We start from the raw sequence: 20645 nt of genomic DNA on the forward strand, positions 1-20645 counted from the left end.
TCAGTGCTCAACCACTGAGCCACACCGGCCGGGCCCCGCTTCCCCTCTCACCATTGCGATGATGGCGGCCACTTGTAGGAACCCAGCGTGTAGGCAGCTGGGATTTTGTGAGGCTGAGCATGTCAGATCTAACATTCACATTCACGGGCTCGCCGAAGCCGGTGTGGCTCAGTGGTAGAGCGTCGGCCTGCGGACTGAAGGGTCCCAGGTTCGATTCCGGTCAAGGGCATGTATGTTGGTTGCGGGCACATCCTCGGTAGGGGCTGTGCAAGAGGCAGCTGGTCGATGTTTCTCTCTCATCGACGTTTCTAGCTCTCTATCCCTCTCCCTTCCTCTCTGTAAAATAAATAAATAAATAAATCAACAAAAAATAAATTAAAAAAATAAAAATAAAAATAACATTCACGGGCTTGGGACACAGCCTCGCAAAGGGGACAGGGAAGGTCTGGCCCCTCTCACCCACCTCTTTCCTGCTCAGCTTGTCTCTGAGCGGGGAGGAGCAGTACCAGGGCATGGCCAGCAGGGGGCAGTGCCGGGCCACAGTAGGCAAACTCACTTGTCAGCTCCTGCCCGCCTTGGCTCCAGATGTAGGAAATCCCTCAGGATGAGGCTTAGAGCAGCTCCCCAGCTTTTGCTGGAGAGACCCCACAGACAGGACGAGGGGGACACAGCTGGCCGTCGCTGTTGTGGGGAGCAGGCCACCCCAAGATGGAGCTGCTGCAAGCCTGCCCCCAGCCTGGAATTGCACGTGGGAAGCCCTCATGCCTGCTGGCTGCCGAGCTTCCGGTGCCCCCAGACCCCTCTCCCTTCTATCTCCCTCCGTGTCTGTGTTCACGGCTCTGTGTAGCAAATCTCTCTTGCAAAGGAAATCATTAAGAGTCTTGGAAACTACCCTACATGAGCCCTTTTCCTGCAGCTTCAAAGACAGTAAGAATGTAATTGTTCTCATCATCATCTTTTATTTTTATTTTTTATATATATATATATTTTATTGATTTTTTTTTGGATTTTTTTTTTTTTTACAAAGAGGAAGAGAGAGAAGGAGAGTTAGAAACATCCATGAGAGAGAAACATCCATCAGCTGCCTCCTGCACTCCCCCTACTGGGGGATGTGCCCATAACCAACGTACATGCCCTTGACCGGAATCGAACCTGGGACCCTTCAGTCCGTAGGCCGACGCTCTATCCACTGAGCCACACTGGTTTCGGCTCATCATCATTTTTTAAAACAAGATATTCATTTATTATTATTATTATTTTTAATCCTCACCCAAGGATATTTTCCCATCGACTTTCAGGGAGAGGGGAAGAGGGAGGGAGAGGCGGAGAGAAACATCGATGTGAGAGAAACACATCGATGGGCTGCCTCCTGCACGCACCCCGACCAGGGCCCGGGCTGGGGAGGAGCCTGCCACTGAGGTCCATGCCCTTGACTGGAACCGAACCGGGGACCCTTCGATCTGCAGGCTGACGCTCTATCCACTGAGCCACACTGGCTAGGGACCCAACTCTTCTTGTTCAAGCGAATTCCACCGGTTTGTCACCCCCTACTGGGGGGGGGGGGGGTCAGGGGAACCCCAGCCCCCGCAGGCAGCCCTTTCCCAGCCGCCGGGCCCGGGGCACGGGGAGAGGCCCAGGGGTGCTAACAGGGCCGGAGGGAGGGGTGTCCTCAGAAGGCCGTGTCCTCGGCGTGGGCCCGGGGGCCGAACAGCTGCTCGGCCACCACCTTGCCGTCGTACTTGGGCAGCGTGCCCCCGAAGTCGGCGGGCAGGATGTCCTTGTCAACCTCCTGGAAGAAGCCAGACAGGTCCTCTCCGTGGACAAAGACCTGCAGGGAAGCGGGGACAGAGCTGGGCTGGGCCCCCATCAAAAGTCACCAAACCAGCCGAAACCGGTGTGGCTCAGTGGATAGAACGTCTGTCTGCGGACTGAAGGGTCCCGGGTTTGATTCCGGTCAAGGGCATGTACCTTGGTTGCGGCCACATCCCCAGTGGGGGGTGTGCAGGAGGCAGCTGATCAATGATTTTCTCTCATCAATGTTTCTAGCTCTCTATCTCTTTCTCTTAACCTCTGTAAAAAAAATAAATAAATAAATAAAATATATTTTTTTTCAAGTCACCAAACTGCCCTAGCCAGTTTGGCTCAGTGGATAGAGCGTCCACCTGTGGATTGAAGGGTTCCAGGTTCATTTCCAGTCAAGGGCACGTGCCCAGGTTGTGCGCTCGATCTCCAGGGGGGGACCTGCAGGAGGCAGCTGATCAATGAATCGCTCTCCTCATTGATTCTGACTCATTGCTAGCTTGATCCCCCAGCCCTAGCCAGAGGAGACAACCAATCGATGTATCTCTCTCTCCCTCTCTCTCTCTCTCTCTCTCTCTCTCTCTCTCTCTCTCTCTCTCTCTCTCTCTCTCTCTCTCTGTTTCTCCTTCTCCCATCCATGCTCTCTAAAAATCAATAGGAAAATATCCTCGGGTGAGGATTAACAACAACAACAAAAGAATCCCCATTCTCTCACCACTCATCAGCCAATCACTGTGCAGCGCCCCTGCTCGCCCCGCCCCTGCGCGGCCAGCGGCCTGTCACTCACCCTCCGGAGCAGCTTGCTCTTGAGGAAGGGCCTCACGGCATTGTAGGTGGTGGTGAAGTACCAGGGCTGGTGGATGAAGTGGATGGCCTTGAACCGGGCTGGGAAGGAGTCCTGTGGGGGACAGAGAGCGCCCCATCCCTGAGGACCCAATGGCCTGAGGTTCCCACTTACCCCCCTCACCCCCCGCCTCTCCCTCCCCAAGGCACGGGGACAGGCCCCTGAAGGTTCCAGGGGAACCTGGAGAAGTCACGCAAATCTCTGAGCCTTGTTTTCCAGGTTTTAAAATGAAGCATGGACGCCCTCACCGGTGTGGCTCAGTGGATAGAGCATCCGCCTGCAGACTGAAAGGTCCCAGGTTCAATTCTGGTCAAGGGCATGTACCTTGGTTGCGGGCACATCCCCAGTAGGGGGTGTGCAAGAGGCAGCTGATGGATGTTTCTCTCTCATCGATGTTTCTGGCTCTCTATCCCTCTCCTTTCCTCTCTGTAAAAAATCAGTAAGAGATATATATATATTAAAAAATAATTATAAATAAATAAAAATAAAAAAGACCAAAACCGGTGTGGCCCAGTGGATAGAGCGTCGGCCTGCGGACTGAAGGGTCCCGGGTTCGATTCCGGTCAAGGGCATGTACCTTGGTTGCGGGCACATCCCCAGCAGAAGGTGTGCAAGAGGCAGCTGATGGATGATTCTCTCTCATCGATGTTTCTAACTCTCTATCCCTCTCTGTTCCTCTCTGTAAAAAATCAATTAAAAAAAATATATATATATATATTTAAAATAATAATAATAATAAATAAAAAACGTGAAGAAAATGAGGCAGGAAGCAGCGAGCGCATGCTCGCTCCGGGTAGATGAGCTAATAATGGCTGTGACTCCCTGGCCCACTGTCGATCACCATGCAGAAGTGCCTGCGGTTGGCCTGGCCCTCTCTGGAACATTCTCAGTGCCCTGCCGGCAGGGCAGCACCGTGAAGCCAGGACTCCGGGCCCGGCCGCCCCGCCTGGGGCCGCACCTGGAGCATGTCAACCATCTTCCTGAGGTCAGCGGCCCGCAGCCCCGCCGCCTGCTGCAGCGTGAAGCCCCGGAAGTTCTCCACGATGCAGAAGCCGTTGATCTGCGTCTCCTCGTTCTCCAGCAGCTTCTCCAGGAGGAAGCAATATGCCTGCAGGATCTGGGCACAGAGGGCACAGGCTGCCGGCTCCGCCCGCGGGCACCGGGGCCTGGCGGGAGAGCCGGCGGGTCACCCCGATCGGAGGTCACTGGTCACCGGCTTACCGCGGGGGCATGACCCCCCCGGGGGTGGGTCCCAGGAAATAACGGTGAGTGTCCCAGCCATGGTTAATGCCAGAGTGCTTATCCCTGTCCCTTTATTTTTATTTATTTTTTAATATATTTTTTATTGATTTTTTTTACAGAGAGGAAGGGAGAGGGAGAGAGAGCTAGAAACATCGATGAGAGAGAATCATCCATCAGCTGCCTCTTGCACGCCCCCTTCTGAGGATGTGCCCGCAACCAAGGTACATGCCCTTGACCGGAATCGAACCCGGGACCTTTCAGTCTGCAGGCCGACGCTCTACCCACTGAGCCACACCGGTTTCGGCTATCCCTGTCCCTTTAAACTTAACTGTATTTGCCAAGGCTTTTTATTTATTATTATTATTATTATTATTATTTTTTTTTTTTTTTTTACATTTAAAATATATTTTATTGATTTTGTACAGAGAGGAAGGGAGATAGATAGAGAGTTAGAAACATCAATGAGAGAGAGTCATTGATCAGCTGCCTCTTGCACACCCCCTACTGGGGATATGCCCGCAACCAAGGTATTATACATGCCCTTGACCGGAATCGAACCCGGGACCTTTCAGTCCCCAAGCCGACGCTCTATCCATTGAGCCAAACCGGTTTCGGCATTTATTATTTTTTTTAAAAAATATATATATATATATTTCTTTATTGATTTCAGAGAGGAAGGGAGCGGGAGGGAGTGAAAGAGAGAGAGAAACATTAATGATGAGAGAGAATCATGCATCAGCTGCCTCCTGCACGCCCCCCACTGGGGATGGAGCTCGCAACCCGGGCCGGTGCCCTGACCGGGAATCGAACTGTGACCTCCTGGTTCCTAGGTGGACTCTCAACCACTGAGCCACACTAGCTGGGCAGGGCAGCTCTCTTAAGTGCTTGACCCAGCCAAAGCCGGTGTGGCTCAGTGGATAGAGCGTCGGCCTGCGGACTGAAGGGTCCCAGGTTTGATTCCGGTCAAAGGCATGTGCCTTGGTTGCAGGCACATCCCCAGTGGGGGGTGTAGAAGAGGCAGCTGGTCGATGTTTCTCTCTCATCGATGTTTCTAGCTCTCTCTCCCTCTCCCTTCTTCTCTGTAAAAAATCAATAAAATATATATATTTTTAAAAAAACAACAACAACAAATTACTGGGTTTCCAGCTGCCCTGGCCACTCTCGGTGTTCTCCCCCAGCTGGACAGGGCCTGGGGGCCTTGGCTGCCTGCCTCCCCGACCCCCCATTCGCCTGGGGAGGGGGGCGGAGCCAGGACTGAGAGCCCGCAGATGCCAGCGTTGGGGGAGGGACCCCAGAGCTGGGGGAGGGACCCCAGCCCAGCCCAGCCCAGCCCAGCGTTCGCGAGGGGCCCGCTGACCTCGTCGAAGGTGATTTCCTCGCAGTCCCAGTTCTCGATGTTGAAGAGCAGGACCACCCGGCCCTGCCTGTCCCGGTGGGAGAGGACGCCGGGGTAGCCGGCCTCGATGGTGCAGCGCAGCGCCTGCAGGGACAGGCTGTCGAAGAGCTCGGGGTGCTGCAGCCGGAAGTGCACGTAGCCTGGTGCAGGGAGGACGGAGGGGTCCCTCAGGGAGCCAGCCCATCCCGGGGGAGAGGGGAGGGGAGGGAGGACCCCCAGGCCTGCGTGGGACCGAGCAGGACACCCCCTCTCTGGGATCATTGCCTCCGGAATCAAGACTCTAGGCCGGAACATCATTGGTCAACTGCCCACGTGGGAGGTGGGATGCTAAATCTGAGGGCCACACCGACTGGGCCTTCCTCCGTCCGGTGGGCAGGGGTACAGGGGTCCCAGCTGGGCACAGGGTGAGCTGAGTGGGGGTGGGGAGAAGATACACTCAAACCCCAAGCCTTAGCTGGTGTGGCTCAGTGGATAGAGCGTCGGCCTGTGGACTGAAAGGTCCCGGGTTCGATTCCGGTCAAGGGCATGGACCTTGGTTGCAGGCACATCCCCAGTGGGGGGCGTGCAGGAGGCAACTAGCTGATCGATGTTTCTCTCTCATGGATGTTTCTGACTCTCTATCCCTCTTCCTTCCTCTCTGTAAAAAAAAAAAAATCAATAAAATAAAATAATTTTTAAAAAACTGCTGTTAGAATTCTCTGCTATTGTTAGATAGTCCCTCATCCTGAAAACCCTGACAATATAAACTCTATCACTCTCAGACAGGCTGTTCTTCTGTAAAATGACTTCATGTTTCCGTTTCACATAATAGAAACAGACAAACTTAACGGTCCGACCTTGCAAGCTAGCCATCCAATGTAAGAGACTAAAATAGACCGATACTGCCGAAACCGATTTAGGCTCTAGGAATCTGGTCCAGTCCCAATCATTCATTCATTCATTCATTCATTCATTCATTGTCACAGCTCAGCGGAATCGCCCAGGCCTGCGTGGGACATTTTAGGGTAGGGATGTCGAACTCAATCAGAGAAGGGGCCAAAATCTAAAATCCAGCCTAAATAGCGGGCCGAATGGTTTACTGAACAGTCATAAACTGTCATTGTGATGGAAACGCAGCGGAGTGCAGTGATGACAGCGCGGTGCGGGCCACATTGCAAGGCCTGGCGGGACGGATTTGGCCCGCGGGCCTTGTGTTTGACACATGTGTTTTAGGGGTAAAGACGGGGAGGCTCAGAGCCATGGTGGGCAGGGAGTGGGAGGGGGAAGCACAGGGGTCAGTGAGGGTCACCCCCACCCTCACACCCTCCTCTCCTCGCCCAGCGGCCCACACGGGCCTCACCTCGGAGCAGCTGGTAGGCGCGGCCCACGTCGAACTTCCTGGCGCGGATGAAGCGCAGGAAGAAGGCGCGGTCCCTGCCCCGCACCTGCTCGGCCACAGCCGCGGCCAGCGCCTCCCCGGAGGCCGCCTGCTGCAGCACCAGCTCCTGCAGCGCCCGCACCGCCGCCTCCCGCGTCTCCTCCCTCTCGTTCAGCTCGTCCTTGGCCTGGAACAGAGTCCGGCGGGGGCAGGAGGTCACCCCGGGGAGGTGCTGTGCGGGGCGGGACACACGCACACGGAAGGGGTGAGACCTGGCAGGGGCAGCAGCTGGGCCCTCGCTGCTCCATCCGCAGGACAACTGGTTGCATTTGGGGAAATTGGGTCCAATTGCTCATCCTGGCTTCCTGGGACAGGATGAAGCCCACGGTCTGACTGTCTCTCATCCTCACGGCCTGCCCTTAGGGAGCCCCTGGTTAGCACTCTGCCCAGTCCTTTAAGTACATTGTGTTTTTCACCTACGAACTAGCAGATCAGGGTTCGATTCCCGGTCAGGGCACGTGCCCGGGGTTGCGGGCTCCGTCCCCAGTGTGGGGCGTGCAGGAGGCAGCCGCTCCATGATTCTCTCTCATCATCAATGTTTCTCTCTCTCTCCCTCTCCCTTCCTCTCTGAAATCAATAAAACATCCCATTGGGGATATGCCCGCAACCCGCAACCAAGGTACATGCCCTTGACCGGAATCGAACCCGGGACCTTTCAGTCCGCAGGCCGACGCTCTATCCACTGAGCCAAACCGATTAGGGCAATAAAAATATATATTTTTTAAATCCAACGTCCCTGCCAAAACCGGTGTGGCTCAGTGGATAGAGCATCGGCCTGCGGACTGAAGGGTCCCACATTCGATTCCGGTCAAGAGCATGCGCCTTGGTTGCGGGCACACCCCCAGGTGGGGGGCGTGCAGGAGGCAGCTGGTCAATGTTTCTCTCTCATCGACGTTTCTAGCTCTCTATCCCTCTCCCTTCCTCTCTGTAAAAAAAATCAATTTAATATATATATATATATTTTAAAAAAAAATGCAATGTCCCTAATATCAGAGGGTCTAGGATAGGGGTGTCGAACTCAATCAGAGAAGGGGCCAAAATCTAAAATCCAGCCTAAATCGCGGGCCGAATGGTTTACTGAACAGTCATAAACTGTCATTGTGATGGAAACGCAGCGGAGTGCAGTGATGACAGCGCGGTGCGGGCCACATTGCAAGGCCTGGCGGGACGGATTTGGCCCGAGGGCCTTGTGTTTGACACATGTGCTCTAGGATGATCCCTGGCTGGAGGCCCTGGGTCCCAGGGAGCCCCGGGGGTGCTGTAGACCTGGATAGGCGGGCTGATGTCTGGCCAGGCCTGACCGCCAGGAGGGCCTCAGCACAGGCCAGCCCATGCGGTTCAGACAACCCGGAGAGCTGGGGAGGGCGCTTTCTCCAGCAGCGAGGAGGCCACCACATCTCTCCCCCTTGTTGCCTCCCTCACCTGCCCCTCATCCCCCGCCCTCCGCCCCCCGCCCCCGGGGCCACCCCACCTTCTGCAAGGTGTGCGGGGGCAGCTGGCTGCACGGCCCAAAGACAGGCCCGTGGTCCCGGGTGGTGAGCCGCTCCAGCTGGGCACGCAGCTCCCGTTCCTCTTCAGGGACTTCCCGGAAGGTGCCCTCCTGCGCGGGAAAAGGCAGCGGCAGGTGCCCAGCAGCCTGAGCGGGCCCAGGCCCTGCCCACAACCCTTGGCGGCTGGCTGGTCAGCCTCCTGGCTGCGGGCAGCGTCCAGGGCCGCAAAGAGGTTGCAGGGGACAATGCTCATGGCGGACCAGGTGTGCAGAAGCAGGGCAGCGGGGAAAGTGGGTGGAGGGGGACCCCAGGGTGCAGGGGGACTCACCCCCGCGGACATGCTGCCTCCAGGAGCCTGAGCCTGGGGCCTCTCTTTCCCAGCCCCTGCCCTGGGAGAGGCGGTCAGGGGGGCAGCAGCGGATGGAGAAATGGCAGAGCTGGTCTCAGGACCCCGGATCTCAAACGTTCCCAAGCCTCGCAGTCACCTGGGGCATTTGCTGTTGTTCCGCTGAAAGGCATTGTTTAAAATATACATATTTTATTGATTTTTTTTTTTACAGAGAGGAAGGGAGAGGGATAGAGAGTTAGAAACATTGATCAGCTGCCTCCTGCACACCCCCCACTGGGGATGCGCCCACAACCAAGGTACATGCCCTTGACCGGAATCGAACCCGGGACCCTTCAGTCCGCAGGCCGACGCTCTATCCACTGAGCCAAACAGGTCAGGGCTGAAATGCATTGTTTAAATCCACATGCACATTTCATTGATACGTATTTGCTAAGTCTGCCCACAGGCCCGTCTGGCTCGGCCTGGAAAGTAGCCAGCTGGTTTCCGTTTTACAGGCGCCTCTCATGTCCCTTCCTGACTCTCCGCATAGTCCTGGACTCCCCCTGCACCCTAGCCCGGCTGGGCCCCTGGTGCTGACTTACCTGCCGGGTTCCCAGCTCCTCTTTGGGGCCACCTGATGCCTGTGTCCTGGGGAGGCCCTGGAGGTCCCGGCTGCTGGGGGCGTGGTCCCGTCAGCATCCCGTCAGCAGGCTGGGATTAGGGTGTCCCAAGGAACGTCTCAGGGCCCGTGATTTCCTGTTAATCTGGCTCCCGGGAGGCCCTGCCAGGGGGCCGCAGGGGCCGGCCGGGTCCGGCTGGAGCCACCTCAAAGCCTTCCTTTGTGTGTCTGCTCGGGGTTCCTGCTCAGCCACGGATCTGGGCCAGCCCCGTTCCCCCCTCCCTGCCCTCTCCCGCATCCCAGGGGGCCTGGGAGCTCACACCCAGAGCAAGGCTTGCAGGAGGCACAGAGAAATGTTGAAAGTGGTTGCCGATGCCATGGCAGCTTTGAGGAACCCAGGCCTCCCACCCTCTCCCCGAGCCCAGCAAGGCCTGGGGAGGTCATTGTCACCTCCACAGTGAGGACGGTAACATAGGAATTTGGGGGAGACACAATGAAGTGCATAACGCCACTCTGAAGGAGGTCTCAGTCAGAGCTGGGTGATGGAGTCCAACACAAAGCGGGCGGCTCAGAGCTTTTCAGAGGCGAACAGGCCACGTGGCCCTTGTCCGGGACCAGGGCTTCCTCAAGCACCATCTTCTCGTCACGGCCCTTCTGCCTCTGCCCTGCCCTGGCCCATCGCAGGGCTCACATTGAGCCTGGCTCCTCTGGCTGCAACAACAGCGCCATTGTTCAAGGGCAGACGCTGCCTTCGTTGGCCCGGCACCTGTGCTAGCCACATTGGGCTCCCAGGTCTCTGTGCCAGGCGGAGGCAGGGAAGGAGGGGGGCCGCATTTGCTGTGGCCCCCATTCTGTGCTGGGGGGGGGGCTGAGGTCACCCCTAGTCCTTCCAGATGTGAGACAGAGTATAATCCCATATATGTGTGTGTATGTATACACATATACAGAGTATAATCCCATATATGTGTGTATACATACATATACATATATACACACACATGTGTGTGTATGCACACACACACACACATATACAGCTAAGGGGTCACTGGCACCTCCAATGAGTGTGTGTGTGTGTGTATGTGTGTGTATACACGCATGTATACAGCTGAGGGGTCACTGGTGTGTGTATATATTTATACACACATATGTATATACACACATGTATACACACACATATGTATACAGCTGCGGGGTCACGTGTGTGTGTGTGTGTGTGTGTGTGTGTGTGTGTGTGTGTATACAGCTGAGGGGTCACTGGCCCCTCCAGTGGCACAGGGAATAAGACACCTGCCTCTGCCTTTCAGACCTTCAGATGCAAAGACCATCACTTCATTAGTCCCCGCCCCCTGCCTCCCGGCTTAACCAATCACACGCCTCGCCGGGCACGCCCAGCCCTAGTTTAACCAATCACACGCCTCGCCGGGCACGCCCAGCCCGGGCTTAACCAATCACACGCCTCGCCGGGCACGCCCAGCCCGGGCTTAACCAATCACACGCCTCGCCGGGCACGCCCAGCCCGGGCTTAACCAATCACACGCCTCGCCGGGCACGCCCAGCTCGCACTGCGCATGCTCACTCCGCGGTCCCGCGTTCGAGTTCTCACGCCGCGCCTCCCCCCGCCCCCGACTGTGCGTGGGGACGTCCGAGGACGCCCGGCGGCTCCCCCAGCCCACCGGCCTTAATGGTACAGCCCACCGCGGGCGCCCGCCGGCGGAAGGGCGCTGCGGGGGCGGGACCTGTTGCTCCGGGTGACGGAAGTGCGGGGGCGTGCAGTCGCGCGGGAGTTTCGGAAGCTCGCGGCGGCCTCGGGGCCGGTTTGTGTCGGCGCGGACGGGCTCGGCGCGCGGCCCGGGCGGCGTGTTCGCCCCCGGAGGAGGGAGCGGGGCTGTGAGGACAGCAGGGCCGCGCCCGGAGCTTCTGTGGCCCCAAAGGCCGAGGTGCGCAGCCTTGTCCCTTGGGTTTTCGCGGTTCCCCCCGCCCCCCGGGTTGTGGGACGCTCCTGGCCTCGCGTTCAGGGCTTCCTCCGTCGAGGTTCGGCTTCTCCGTCCCTTAATTAAATTTCCCTTAATTAACCCGCATACGGACCCCCGAAATAGCCCAGTCACCTCCCGGCCTCTGCGCATTGCACGTCGATGCTGGATGGGCTGTCGCAATCTTGTCACACACTCTGCCTCCAGAAATTTAAAAAATATATTTTATTGATTTTTCACAGAGAGGAAGAGAGAGGGACAGAGAGCTAGAAACATCGATGAGAGAGAAACATCCATCAGCTGCCTCCCGCACACCCCCCACCGGGGATGTGCCCGCAACCAAGGTCCATGCCCTTGACCGGAATCGAACCCGGGACCCTTCAGTCCGCAGGCTGACACTCTATCCACTGAGCCAAGCCGGCTTTGGCACAAACACTCTGTCTATCCTGACTCCAGATGTCGTCTCTGAGCTCTATTTCCAGCTTCTCTCTGCTGGGAAGATTTGAACCTATTTCTTTCTGCCGATTTGCTAATGTCTCCTTTGTTCTTATACCGCTTACTTGGCCTTTGCATCTGGGTATTTTATTACTTTATAATGGCACACATCCTTGCCTATACGTTTACAATAATTTACTTTGTATTTGATATACTGTTCAGTGGTTTTGTTATGGGTAGATGCTAAGAAAATAATGATAAAAATGTGGGCAAAATGATGAACCCACCACATTAGAATAAACGTTTGTAGTAAGGACGTTCGAGGGAATTCTTGAGATGATTCTGTTTGGCTAAGAATCCCCTAGCCCAGGGGTCGGCATACTCATCAGTCCCCAGAGCCGCATGTCAGCAGCACAACGATGGACATTTCTTCGGAGAGCCACGTTTTTTAACCTTAAACTCCTTCTCACGCCGCTTCTTCAACACAGACTCGCCCAGGCCGTGGTCTTTTGTGGAAGAGCCACCCTCAAGGGGCCAAAGAGCCGCAGGTGGCTCGCGAGCCGCGGTTTGCCGACCACGGACCTAACGGGTGCGAGTCAGTCCATCGGCTGTAGCGTATCCTCTGTGTGTTGTCCATACCACCTGCGGAACACTCAGTGAACAGACAGGGACGGGGAAAAGAAAGGAATCCTGTTCGCTTCTAGAAGTTTCCTCAGCGCTGCCCCGTTTGCCTTTCAGTGCCCTGGTAGGTGCAGCGATGGACCAGAAGATTCTGTCCCTCGCCGCTGAGAAGACGGCAGACAGCCTGCAGGCCTTTCTCCAGACCCTGAAGGAGGAGGACGTGAGTACGGGGAAGCGTGTTTTGCCAAAAGCCAAGGTCAGACCGGGTGACAGGTCCCAAGGACGTGTTAGAGCGGTCGCCCCGCCACTCCATCTCCTCCCCAATCTCCTCAGGGGACGAGGATCTGTATGGTTACAGCTCATGGTGGATAAGAAACGAGGAAGAGCCTAAACCGGTGTGGCTCAGTGGATAGAGCGTCGGTCTGCGGACTGAAAGGTCCCAGGTTCGATTCCGGTCAAGGGCATGTACCCCAGTAGGCACATCCCCGATAGGGGGTGTGCAAGAGGCAGCTGGTCGATGTTTCTCTCTTATCGACGTTTCTAGCTCTCTAGCTCTCTCCCTTCCTCTCTGCAAAATATCAATAAAATATATGAAAAAAGAAAAAAAGAAACGAGGAAGAGAAATGGACAACTGGAGGACATTTGTCCAGCCTTCAGGAGCTCAGAGTCCGATAACAAGTCGGCTAATCTTTTATGATGTTACAAACAGCTCAGCTTGTGCCTGGTTCCGGAGAATGTCAGAGTTCCTGAGAAAAACTCACAGAGGGGGTCAGGGTCCGGGCACAGCAACCAAGTCCAAAGGTGTCCTGTCCTTTGTCTTTTCTCGAAATGTACTTCTTTTCTGAGTCATGAACCCTTTGAAGTATCTAATCTTTTTACGGCCTTGTTTTTCATCCTCTGGTTTCCTAGGGTCTGCAAGAAAACTTTTTTTTTTTAATATTTTTTTATTGATTTCAGAGAGGAAGGGAGAGAGAGAGAGATAGAAACATCAACGATGAGAGAGAATCACTGATCAGCCGCCTCCTGCATGCCCCCTACTGGGGATCGAGCCTATAACCCGGGCATGTGCCCTTGACTGGAATCAAACCCAGGACCCTTCAGTCCACGGGCCAACGCTCTATCCACTGAGCCACACCGGTTAGGGCTGGAGTTCAGTCTTGACAACCATCGTCAGGTGAAAATCTGCCCTGGTCCACCTAAATGAATATGTTATTTCTAACCCCTGGAGGCCTCGAACCTGACAGATGAATTTTTCCATGTTGGGAGGTTAGGGCGTTGGGGTAAAGAAGTAGTGGCCAGAGGCTGGTAGTCTTCTCTCTCTGTTCGCAGCTCGCCAATCTCCTTCAGAATCAGGCGGTGAAAGGCAGAGCAGTTGGAGCCCTCCTGAGAGCCATCTTCAGAGGTAACGATAGCGAACGCCCTCCGTCTCCCTGGCTTCATGGGCAGAGCTGTTAACTTGGGGCGCATATGGCTCTTTTTCATGCTGTTGGCAGCCCCACTGAGACTGCTGCATCTGGAGATTTTATGGAATCAATTAAAGCAGCCAGTCTCCTGTCTTGTGGATGTCAATAATTTTGCTGAAGGGGGTTGCAGTGGCTGTCTGAGGTTGTATGGCTGGTTTGGGGGTCTCTAAAAGTGCATTTCATAAAGTCACCTTTGGTTTACTTTGCTTTTCTTTTTTTTTAAATATATTTTATTGATTTTTTCCAGAGAGGAAGAGAGAGGGATAGAGAGTTAGAAACATTGATGAGAGAGAAACATCGATCAGCTGCCTCTTGCACACCCCCCACTGGGGATGTGCCCACAACCAAGGTCCATGCTCTTGACCGGAATCGAACCTGGGACCTTTCATTCCGCAGGCTGATGCTCTATCCACTGAGCCAAACTGGTTTCGGCTCAATAAAATATTTTTTAAAAGTTAATGATATAGCTGAGACCGGTTTGGCTCAATGGATAGAACGTCAGCTTGGGGACTGAGGGGTCCCGGGTTCGATTCCGGTCAAGGGCATGTACCTTGGTTGCGGGCATATCCCCAGTGGGGGGTGTGCAAGAGGCAGCTGGTCGATGACTCTCTCTCTCATCGATGTTTCTAGCTCTCTATCTCTCTCCCTTCCTCTCTGTAAAAAATCAATAAAATATATTTTAAAAAATCAGTAGCTTTGAAAAAAAAATTAAAAAAATAAATAAAAGTTAATGATATAGATGGAAGAAGAAAAGATAACATTTTCAGCCAACTGCTAAAGTTACTTCTTCAAAACTTCTAAACGTTTCTATTCTAAACACCAAAGTAATCAGTATTTTGACTATTCTTTTTCTGCGTTAAACTACAAAGCTGTGTTTTTTTCCCCATTTATTTACCCTTCAACCTTGGAAGCCTTTCTTCCTCTTGTTTCTGGGCCTCTTTTTAAAACCAGGCTCCCCCTGCTCGGAGGAAGCTGGCACGCTCAGGAGGCGGAAGATATACACCCGCTGCATGCAGCTGGTGGAGTCGGGGGACTTGCAGAAAGAAACGGCCTCTGAGATCATCGGGTTGCTGATGCTGGAGGTGAGCTGGGAAGCAGATGCTCTTCTGGTTCTGGGTGGATGTGGGGGCGGGATGGGCATCTGCTGTCATTGGCTGAGGGAGGGAGAGCAGATGTGCCACAGCTGGCACAGATCCTGTTTGTGAACGGGAGCTGCTCAAAGACAAAATAGGGGCCGGGACGGTTTGGCTCAGTGGATAGATCGTCGGCCTGCGGACTGAAGGGTCCCAGGTTCGATTCCAGGCAAGGGCAAGTACCTTGGTTGTGGGCACATCCCTGGTGGGGGGCGTGCAAGAGGCAGCTGATCGATGATTCTCTCTCACCGATGTTTCTAACTCTCTATCCCTCTCTCTTCCTCTCTGTAAAAAATCAATAAAATATATTTTTTTAAAAAGACAAAATAGGGGATGGATGGGCCACACACCATCTAGCCATTTTCGCTTCATTTCCGGTGTCATGGACGTGTATCTCTTTTTGAAGAGCTGGCGTATTTGAAAACATAGGGAACTGGTGGAGGATTCCGACGTTTGCAGTCTTTTTAAAAATATATATATTTCTATTGATTTCAGAGGGGAAGAAAGGGGGAGAAAGGAGATAGAAACATCCATGATGAGAGAGAATCACAGTGGATCGGCTGCCGCCTGCAAGTCCCCCACTGGGGATTGAGCCCACAACCCGGGCATGTGCCCTTGACTGGACTTGAACCTGGGACCTTTCAGTTTGCAGGGCAATGCTCTATCCACTGAGCCAAACTGGCGAGAGCTTAAGTACATATATATATATATATATATATATTATTGATTTTAGAGAGGAAGGGAGAGGGAGAGATAGAAACATCAATGATGAGAGAGAATCATTGATTGGCTGCCTCCCGCATGCTCTCTCCTGGGCATCTACCCCACAACCCACGTATGTGATCTTGACCAGAATCAAACCGGGGACCCTTCAGTCTGCAGGCCGACGCTCTATCCACTGAGCCACACTGGCTAGTGCAATCCTTTATAAGGATAAGTTTGTACCAGAGCCAAAGGATGCCCTGAGTCCCGGTAGGGCCAGTCTAGTTTCATTGCCAGTTCCGTCAATTCAGCAAAAGCCTCTCTTTCTTGGAAAGAGATAGCAAACATTTAGATTTCTGTTTAATTTTAATTTAATTTAATTTTTCTTAATTCTTTTTATCCCATGAACACTTAGGTCCACTGTTTCCCAGGACCGTCGTTGGTAGAATTAGCCAATGAGTTTATTGCTGCAATCACCGGGGGCAGCCTGACCAATGGAAAATCTCTGGAGCTGTTCCCCATCATCCTCACGGCCCTGGTGACCAAAAAGGGAAAGCTGGTGTGCGGAAAAGGTAATTTTCTTCCCCTTTGCGTGGTTTTTCTCTCTTCTTGTAATCAAACTTACTTCTCGGTGTGTGTGCATTTCTAGATGAACTGAGCGGGGAGGAATGCAAGAAGCAGTTGATCAGCACTCTCTGTTCTGGCCGGTGAGTCTTGCTCATTGACAAGTAGAACTTTCTTAGGAATGTAAGGGTCAGAAGAAGGAATTCCTGCCCTAGCCGGTGTGGCTCAGTGGATAGAGCATCGGCCTGCGGACTGAAAGGTCCCCGGTTCCATTCCGGCCAAGGGCATGCGCCTGGGTGTGGGCTCCATCCCCAGTGATGGGCACGTGGCAGGCAGCCCGTCGATGATTCTCATCATTGATGATGTTTTATCTCTCTTCCTTTCCCTTCCTCTCTGAAATCAGTAAAAATATATTTCAAGGAAGGATTCCCATTGGTTCTAGGAATTCTTGTCGCTGAATGTTTTAGTTCATCTATAATGTGCCGCTTGTATAAAGTCACTTAGTCTGTGATGCATTTTTGAGAGATTATTTGTTACATTTTTTCTGTGTTCTAAGATTATACATATAATTTCTATTCATTTGACTGTCCATCTTAACACAGCAATTTAGTCCTCTAGTATTCTTTGTAGTCCTAAGATCCCTAAGGCTGGGAAGTCACTCTTCTCCTATATCTTTTTTTTTAAAATTAATTTCTTTATTGATTAAGGTATCAAATATTTGTCCTCAACCCCCCATTCCAATCCCCCACCCTACCCCCATTCATGCCCCCACCCCCCTAGTGTCCTTGACCACTGGTTAGGCTCATATGTGTGCATATAAGTCCTTTGGTTGATCTCTCCCTTTTATCCCCACCCTCCCTCTGAGGTCCGACAGTCTGACCCATGGCTCCTTACTTATCTCTGGGTCTGTTCCTGTTCGTCCGTCTATGTTGTTCACCGTTTCCCCTAGTGCTATATCTTTTATTTGTTTATTTTTGAGGGATTGGAATATGTAAGTAATGTTTATATATTCAAACCCAGAAATACAGGAATTACCCTAAGAAAAGAGTCCAACATAGAAGAAAATTCTCATACGTGGATATGTACAACAAAGAAATTTGTGATCACCTTAATCATAAAATAATAGATGAAATTTATACCCATTAGGAGTAAAATATATAAAGACATGTTGAATTTGAAAAGCCTTCATCGTATAGGCAGCTGATTGATGTTTCTCGTCGATATTTATAGCTCTCTATCCCCTTCTGTAAAAAATCAATAAAATATATATATTTTTAAAAAGAATAGAACTAAATTAGTTTTTTTAAAAATGCGATGAACTGACATCATCTTCGCCATGTTCTTTAACCAGATGGGATCGGCGGTACGTGATCCAGCTCACCTCCATGTTCAAGTAAGCATCGCCCTGCCCTCTTCTGTCCTGCGTATAAGCTTCCCTGCTACCAGCTAGAATACGGCAGCTCACACCCACTCTCTCCCCAGCGAGCGTGTTGGTGCCTGTGTTTCCTGTTCCAGGATTTCCCCCTACTCTCTCTCTTTTACTTTATTTGCTTTCTTAAAGTATAAGTCTATGATTTTTTTCCCCAAGGTGACCTCGCTTAGGTAAGGTTCTCGGTTTCCTGTAAGGTTCTCTATTAAGAAAATGGAAAAAGGGGCTTTCTAGCCAGAACCGGTCTGGCTCAGTGGATAGAGCGTCGGCCTGCGGACTGAAGGGTCCCAGGTTCGATTCCGGTCAAAGGTATGTGCCTTGGTTGCGGGCACATCCCTGGTGGGGGGTGTGCAGGAGGCAGCTGATCGATGTTTCTCTCTCATCAATGTTTCTAGCTCTCTATCCCCCTCCTTTCCTCTCTGTAAAAAATCAATAAAATATATTAAAAGGGTGGGGGGCATTATAATAGTCTAATAACTCCCACATTAGGCTGTGGCGTGGTTCGGCTCTGGCCCATATAATCTCTGCTCCACAGGGATGTGCCTCTGACTCCAGAGGAGATAGGACTCGTGATGGAAAAAGTGCTCAAGATGTTCTCCAAGCTGAACCTGCAGGAAATCCCGCCTCTGGTCTATCAGCTGCTGATTCTCTCCTCAAAGGTAGGAGGGCAGCATTCTTTCTTTTCTTTTTTAAATATTGATTTCAGAGAGGAAAGGCAAGAGAGAGAGAGAAATATCCATGATGAGAGAGAACCATGGATCGGCTGCGTCCTGCACGCCCCACACTGGTGGGGATGGTGCCCTGACCGGGAATCGAACCGGTGACCTCCTGGTTCCTAGGTCAGTGATGCTCAACACTGAGCCACACTGGCCGGGCTGCAATATTTCTGTTTTTTTAACTCCAGTGGGATGTCCAGTCAGAGCCGTCCAGCTTATTTTTCTTCCCCTTGATTTACTTACTGGGCCATGGTCACTTTCATGCCACGTTCAGTGATTTGATCTAGTAAAAAGGTCATGGTCCTCAGCCCAGGAAAACAGCTTGACAGGATGTTTGGTGTGGGGTAGTAAAAGGAATACTGATCTCAAAAAGGGGGGGCTATGGGCTCCTTAAGTCTGGCATTAAGATGTATTTTAGCCCGGCTGGTATGGTTCAGTGGTTGAACCATGAACCAGGAGGTCACGGTTCGATTCCCAGTCAGAGCACAGGCCCGGGCTGTGGGCTCCATCTCCAGTGTGGGGCGTGCAGGAGGCAGCTGGTCATTTCTCTCTCTCATCATCAATGTTTCTCTCTCTCTTCCTCTCTCTGAAATCAGTAAAAGCATATTAAAAAAAAAAAGAGAGAGAGATACTTCTATCTCTCTGTTCCTTTCCTCTCAAAAAAAAAAAAAAAAAAATGAATGGAAACTTTTTGTCTTTTTGTAATTTGTTTATTTAGATTTACCCTTGAGAAGCCTGTAAGCGGAAGAGCTCAGCTTGCTGATCTTGCCGGTTCTGTATTTTTTTCAGGGAAGCAGAGGGAAGGTTCTGGAAGGCATCGTCGCTTTCTTCAACGAGCTAGACAGGCAGCACAGAGCGGAGCAGAGCGGCGACGAGTGAGTAACAGCACAGCTTAGAAACAAAGCCACTTCTGCACACGTATCGTCCGTCGTGCGTTTCAGCTACCTCACTGTTACCTAACCTCCCTGTCCCCGCCTTCTCCTCCGAGCCCAGAGCTTCCCTCGCCCTCCTGGCTGAGTGCAGCCGGTGATGCTCAGTGGGTTGAACATCATCCTGTGAACCAGGAGGCCACAGTTCGATTCCCGGTCAGGGCACAGGCCCTGGCTGCAGGCTTGATCCCCAGGGGAGTGCAGGAGGCAGCCGATCCGTGACTCTCTCTCATCATTGATGTTTCTCTCTCTCTCTTCTTCTCCTAAATCAATAAAAATAAAAAAAATAAAAAATAAAAAAGATCAGCAGTTTGACGATGCAATGCCCCAGAACCTCAGAGAAGAAAGAATGCCAAGAAAGTGGTCGGCTGTGGGGAATTTGCTGAGGCGCTGATATGGGACTTGATGATTGGTTTTGGCAACAGAGTTATCATTTGGAACTCTTGCAATACTAGCCAGTGGCCTTGGGTAGCGGGGAATCGGGAGGGGCCAGCCTAAATGAATTGTGTTTAACCGCAGGGAGTTTTGTCGCAAAAGGGAGCAGAGAACGAGGCGGCGGAATGGGTCCTTGCTGCCTTCCTCCAGCGACCATGAAAAGGGATTTTGTTCATCTCCCGTGCTGCCGCCTCCTCTCACTTCTCTGCTGACCCTCGCAGGCTCTTGGATCTCATTACCGTGCCGTCGGGTGAACTGCGTCACGTGGAGGGCACCGTTGTTCTGCACGTGGTGTTCGCCATGACGTTGGACTGCGAACTGGGCAGAGCACTCCTGAAACACCTAAAGGTGGGGGCAGACTCCTGAGGTGACCCGGGAGCTCCGTGAAGCAGGGACGTCTGAGCTCATTACGATCCATTAACAGCAGCAAAATGACAGTGACGAAGTAGCAACGAAAATAATTGTGTGGCTGGGGGTCACCACAACATGAGGAGCTGTATTAGAGGGTCATGGCATTAGGAAGATTGAGAACCACTGGTATAAATGAGCCATAGCCGAAACTGAAAGGTCCCAGGTCCGATTCCGGTCAAGGGCATGTACCTTAGTTGCGGGCACATTCCCAGTGCGGGGTGTACAAGAGGCAACTGATCGATGATTCTCTCTCATCGATGTTTCTAACTCTCTATTCCTCTCTGTAAAAAATCAATTAAAAAAAACATATATATAAAGTGCGCCATATTTGGCCAACTAGATCTTTCTAGTTTGCTCATGTGTTCTTCTGACCCCTTTAGTCTTTGGACATTTTTATGGCATAAGCTATGCAAGGCTCACTTTGTACAATCCTTGCCCCATCCTGGTACCAGCCATTTCTTTTTTTCATTGTATGTCATCTTATTGAGTTTGAAGAATTCTTTGTATATTCTGGCTACAAGCCCTTTATAATATATATGGGTAGCACATATATTTCCTAGTCTGTGGCTTGTCTTTTGATTTTCTTAGTGGTGTCTTTTGAAGCACCCAGAAGTTCTGAATTTTGAACATGTCCAGTAATTCTATTTTTTCTTATATCTGGTATTGTGTAGAAGAAAATTTTTGCCTAATCGAGGTTCCTA

The 20645-nt window shown here is 52.3% G+C and overlaps 2 protein-coding genes across 5 annotated transcripts in view; one reads left to right on the forward strand and one right to left on the reverse strand.

The window, feature by feature from the left end:
• Nucleotides 1–1381: 1381 nt before the first annotated feature.
• On the reverse strand, nucleotides 1382–9865 carry RLBP1 (retinaldehyde binding protein 1). Its single transcript, XM_045572019.1, has 8 exons — nucleotides 9828–9865; nucleotides 9120–9192; nucleotides 8171–8299; nucleotides 6622–6826; nucleotides 5244–5422; nucleotides 3603–3761; nucleotides 2588–2698; nucleotides 1382–1828 (listed from the first exon to the last, which is right to left on the reverse strand). The coding sequence occupies exons 1-8, from the start codon at nucleotides 9863–9865 to the stop codon at nucleotides 1670–1672; spliced, it is 1053 nt and encodes a 350-aa protein (XP_045427975.1). The 3' UTR covers nucleotides 1382–1669.
• Nucleotides 9866–10769: 904 nt separating this feature from the next.
• The window catches only part of FANCI (FA complementation group I), a 34658-nt gene continuing 24782 nt past the window's right edge, over nucleotides 10770–20645 (forward strand). For 2 of the 4 annotated variants that reach the window (XM_045572028.1, XM_045572031.1), the window contains exons 1-10: nucleotides 10771–11073; nucleotides 12280–12382; nucleotides 13492–13564; nucleotides 14577–14707; nucleotides 15876–16032; nucleotides 16110–16167; nucleotides 17376–17417; nucleotides 17989–18112; nucleotides 18959–19044; nucleotides 19755–19881. In XM_045572028.1, the coding sequence (XP_045427984.1) occupies nucleotides 12299–12382; nucleotides 13492–13564; nucleotides 14577–14707; nucleotides 15876–16032; nucleotides 16110–16167; nucleotides 17376–17417; nucleotides 17989–18112; nucleotides 18959–19044; nucleotides 19755–19881 (882 nt within the window). In that variant the 5' untranslated portion in view covers nucleotides 10771–11073; nucleotides 12280–12298. Of the gene's footprint in view, nucleotides 11074–12279; nucleotides 12383–13491; nucleotides 13565–14576; nucleotides 14708–15875; nucleotides 16033–16109; nucleotides 16168–17375; nucleotides 17418–17988; nucleotides 18113–18958; nucleotides 19045–19754; nucleotides 19882–20645 lie in introns of all 4 variants that reach the window. The other 2 variants (XM_045572030.1, XM_045572029.1) reach the window with 2 other exon arrangements.

This window comes from Pipistrellus kuhlii, unplaced genomic scaffold (genome assembly GCF_014108245.1).
Source record: "Pipistrellus kuhlii isolate mPipKuh1 unplaced genomic scaffold, mPipKuh1.p scaffold_m20_p_42, whole genome shotgun sequence".
In the NCBI taxonomy this organism is placed as follows: Eukaryota; Metazoa; Chordata; class Mammalia; order Chiroptera; family Vespertilionidae; genus Pipistrellus; species Pipistrellus kuhlii.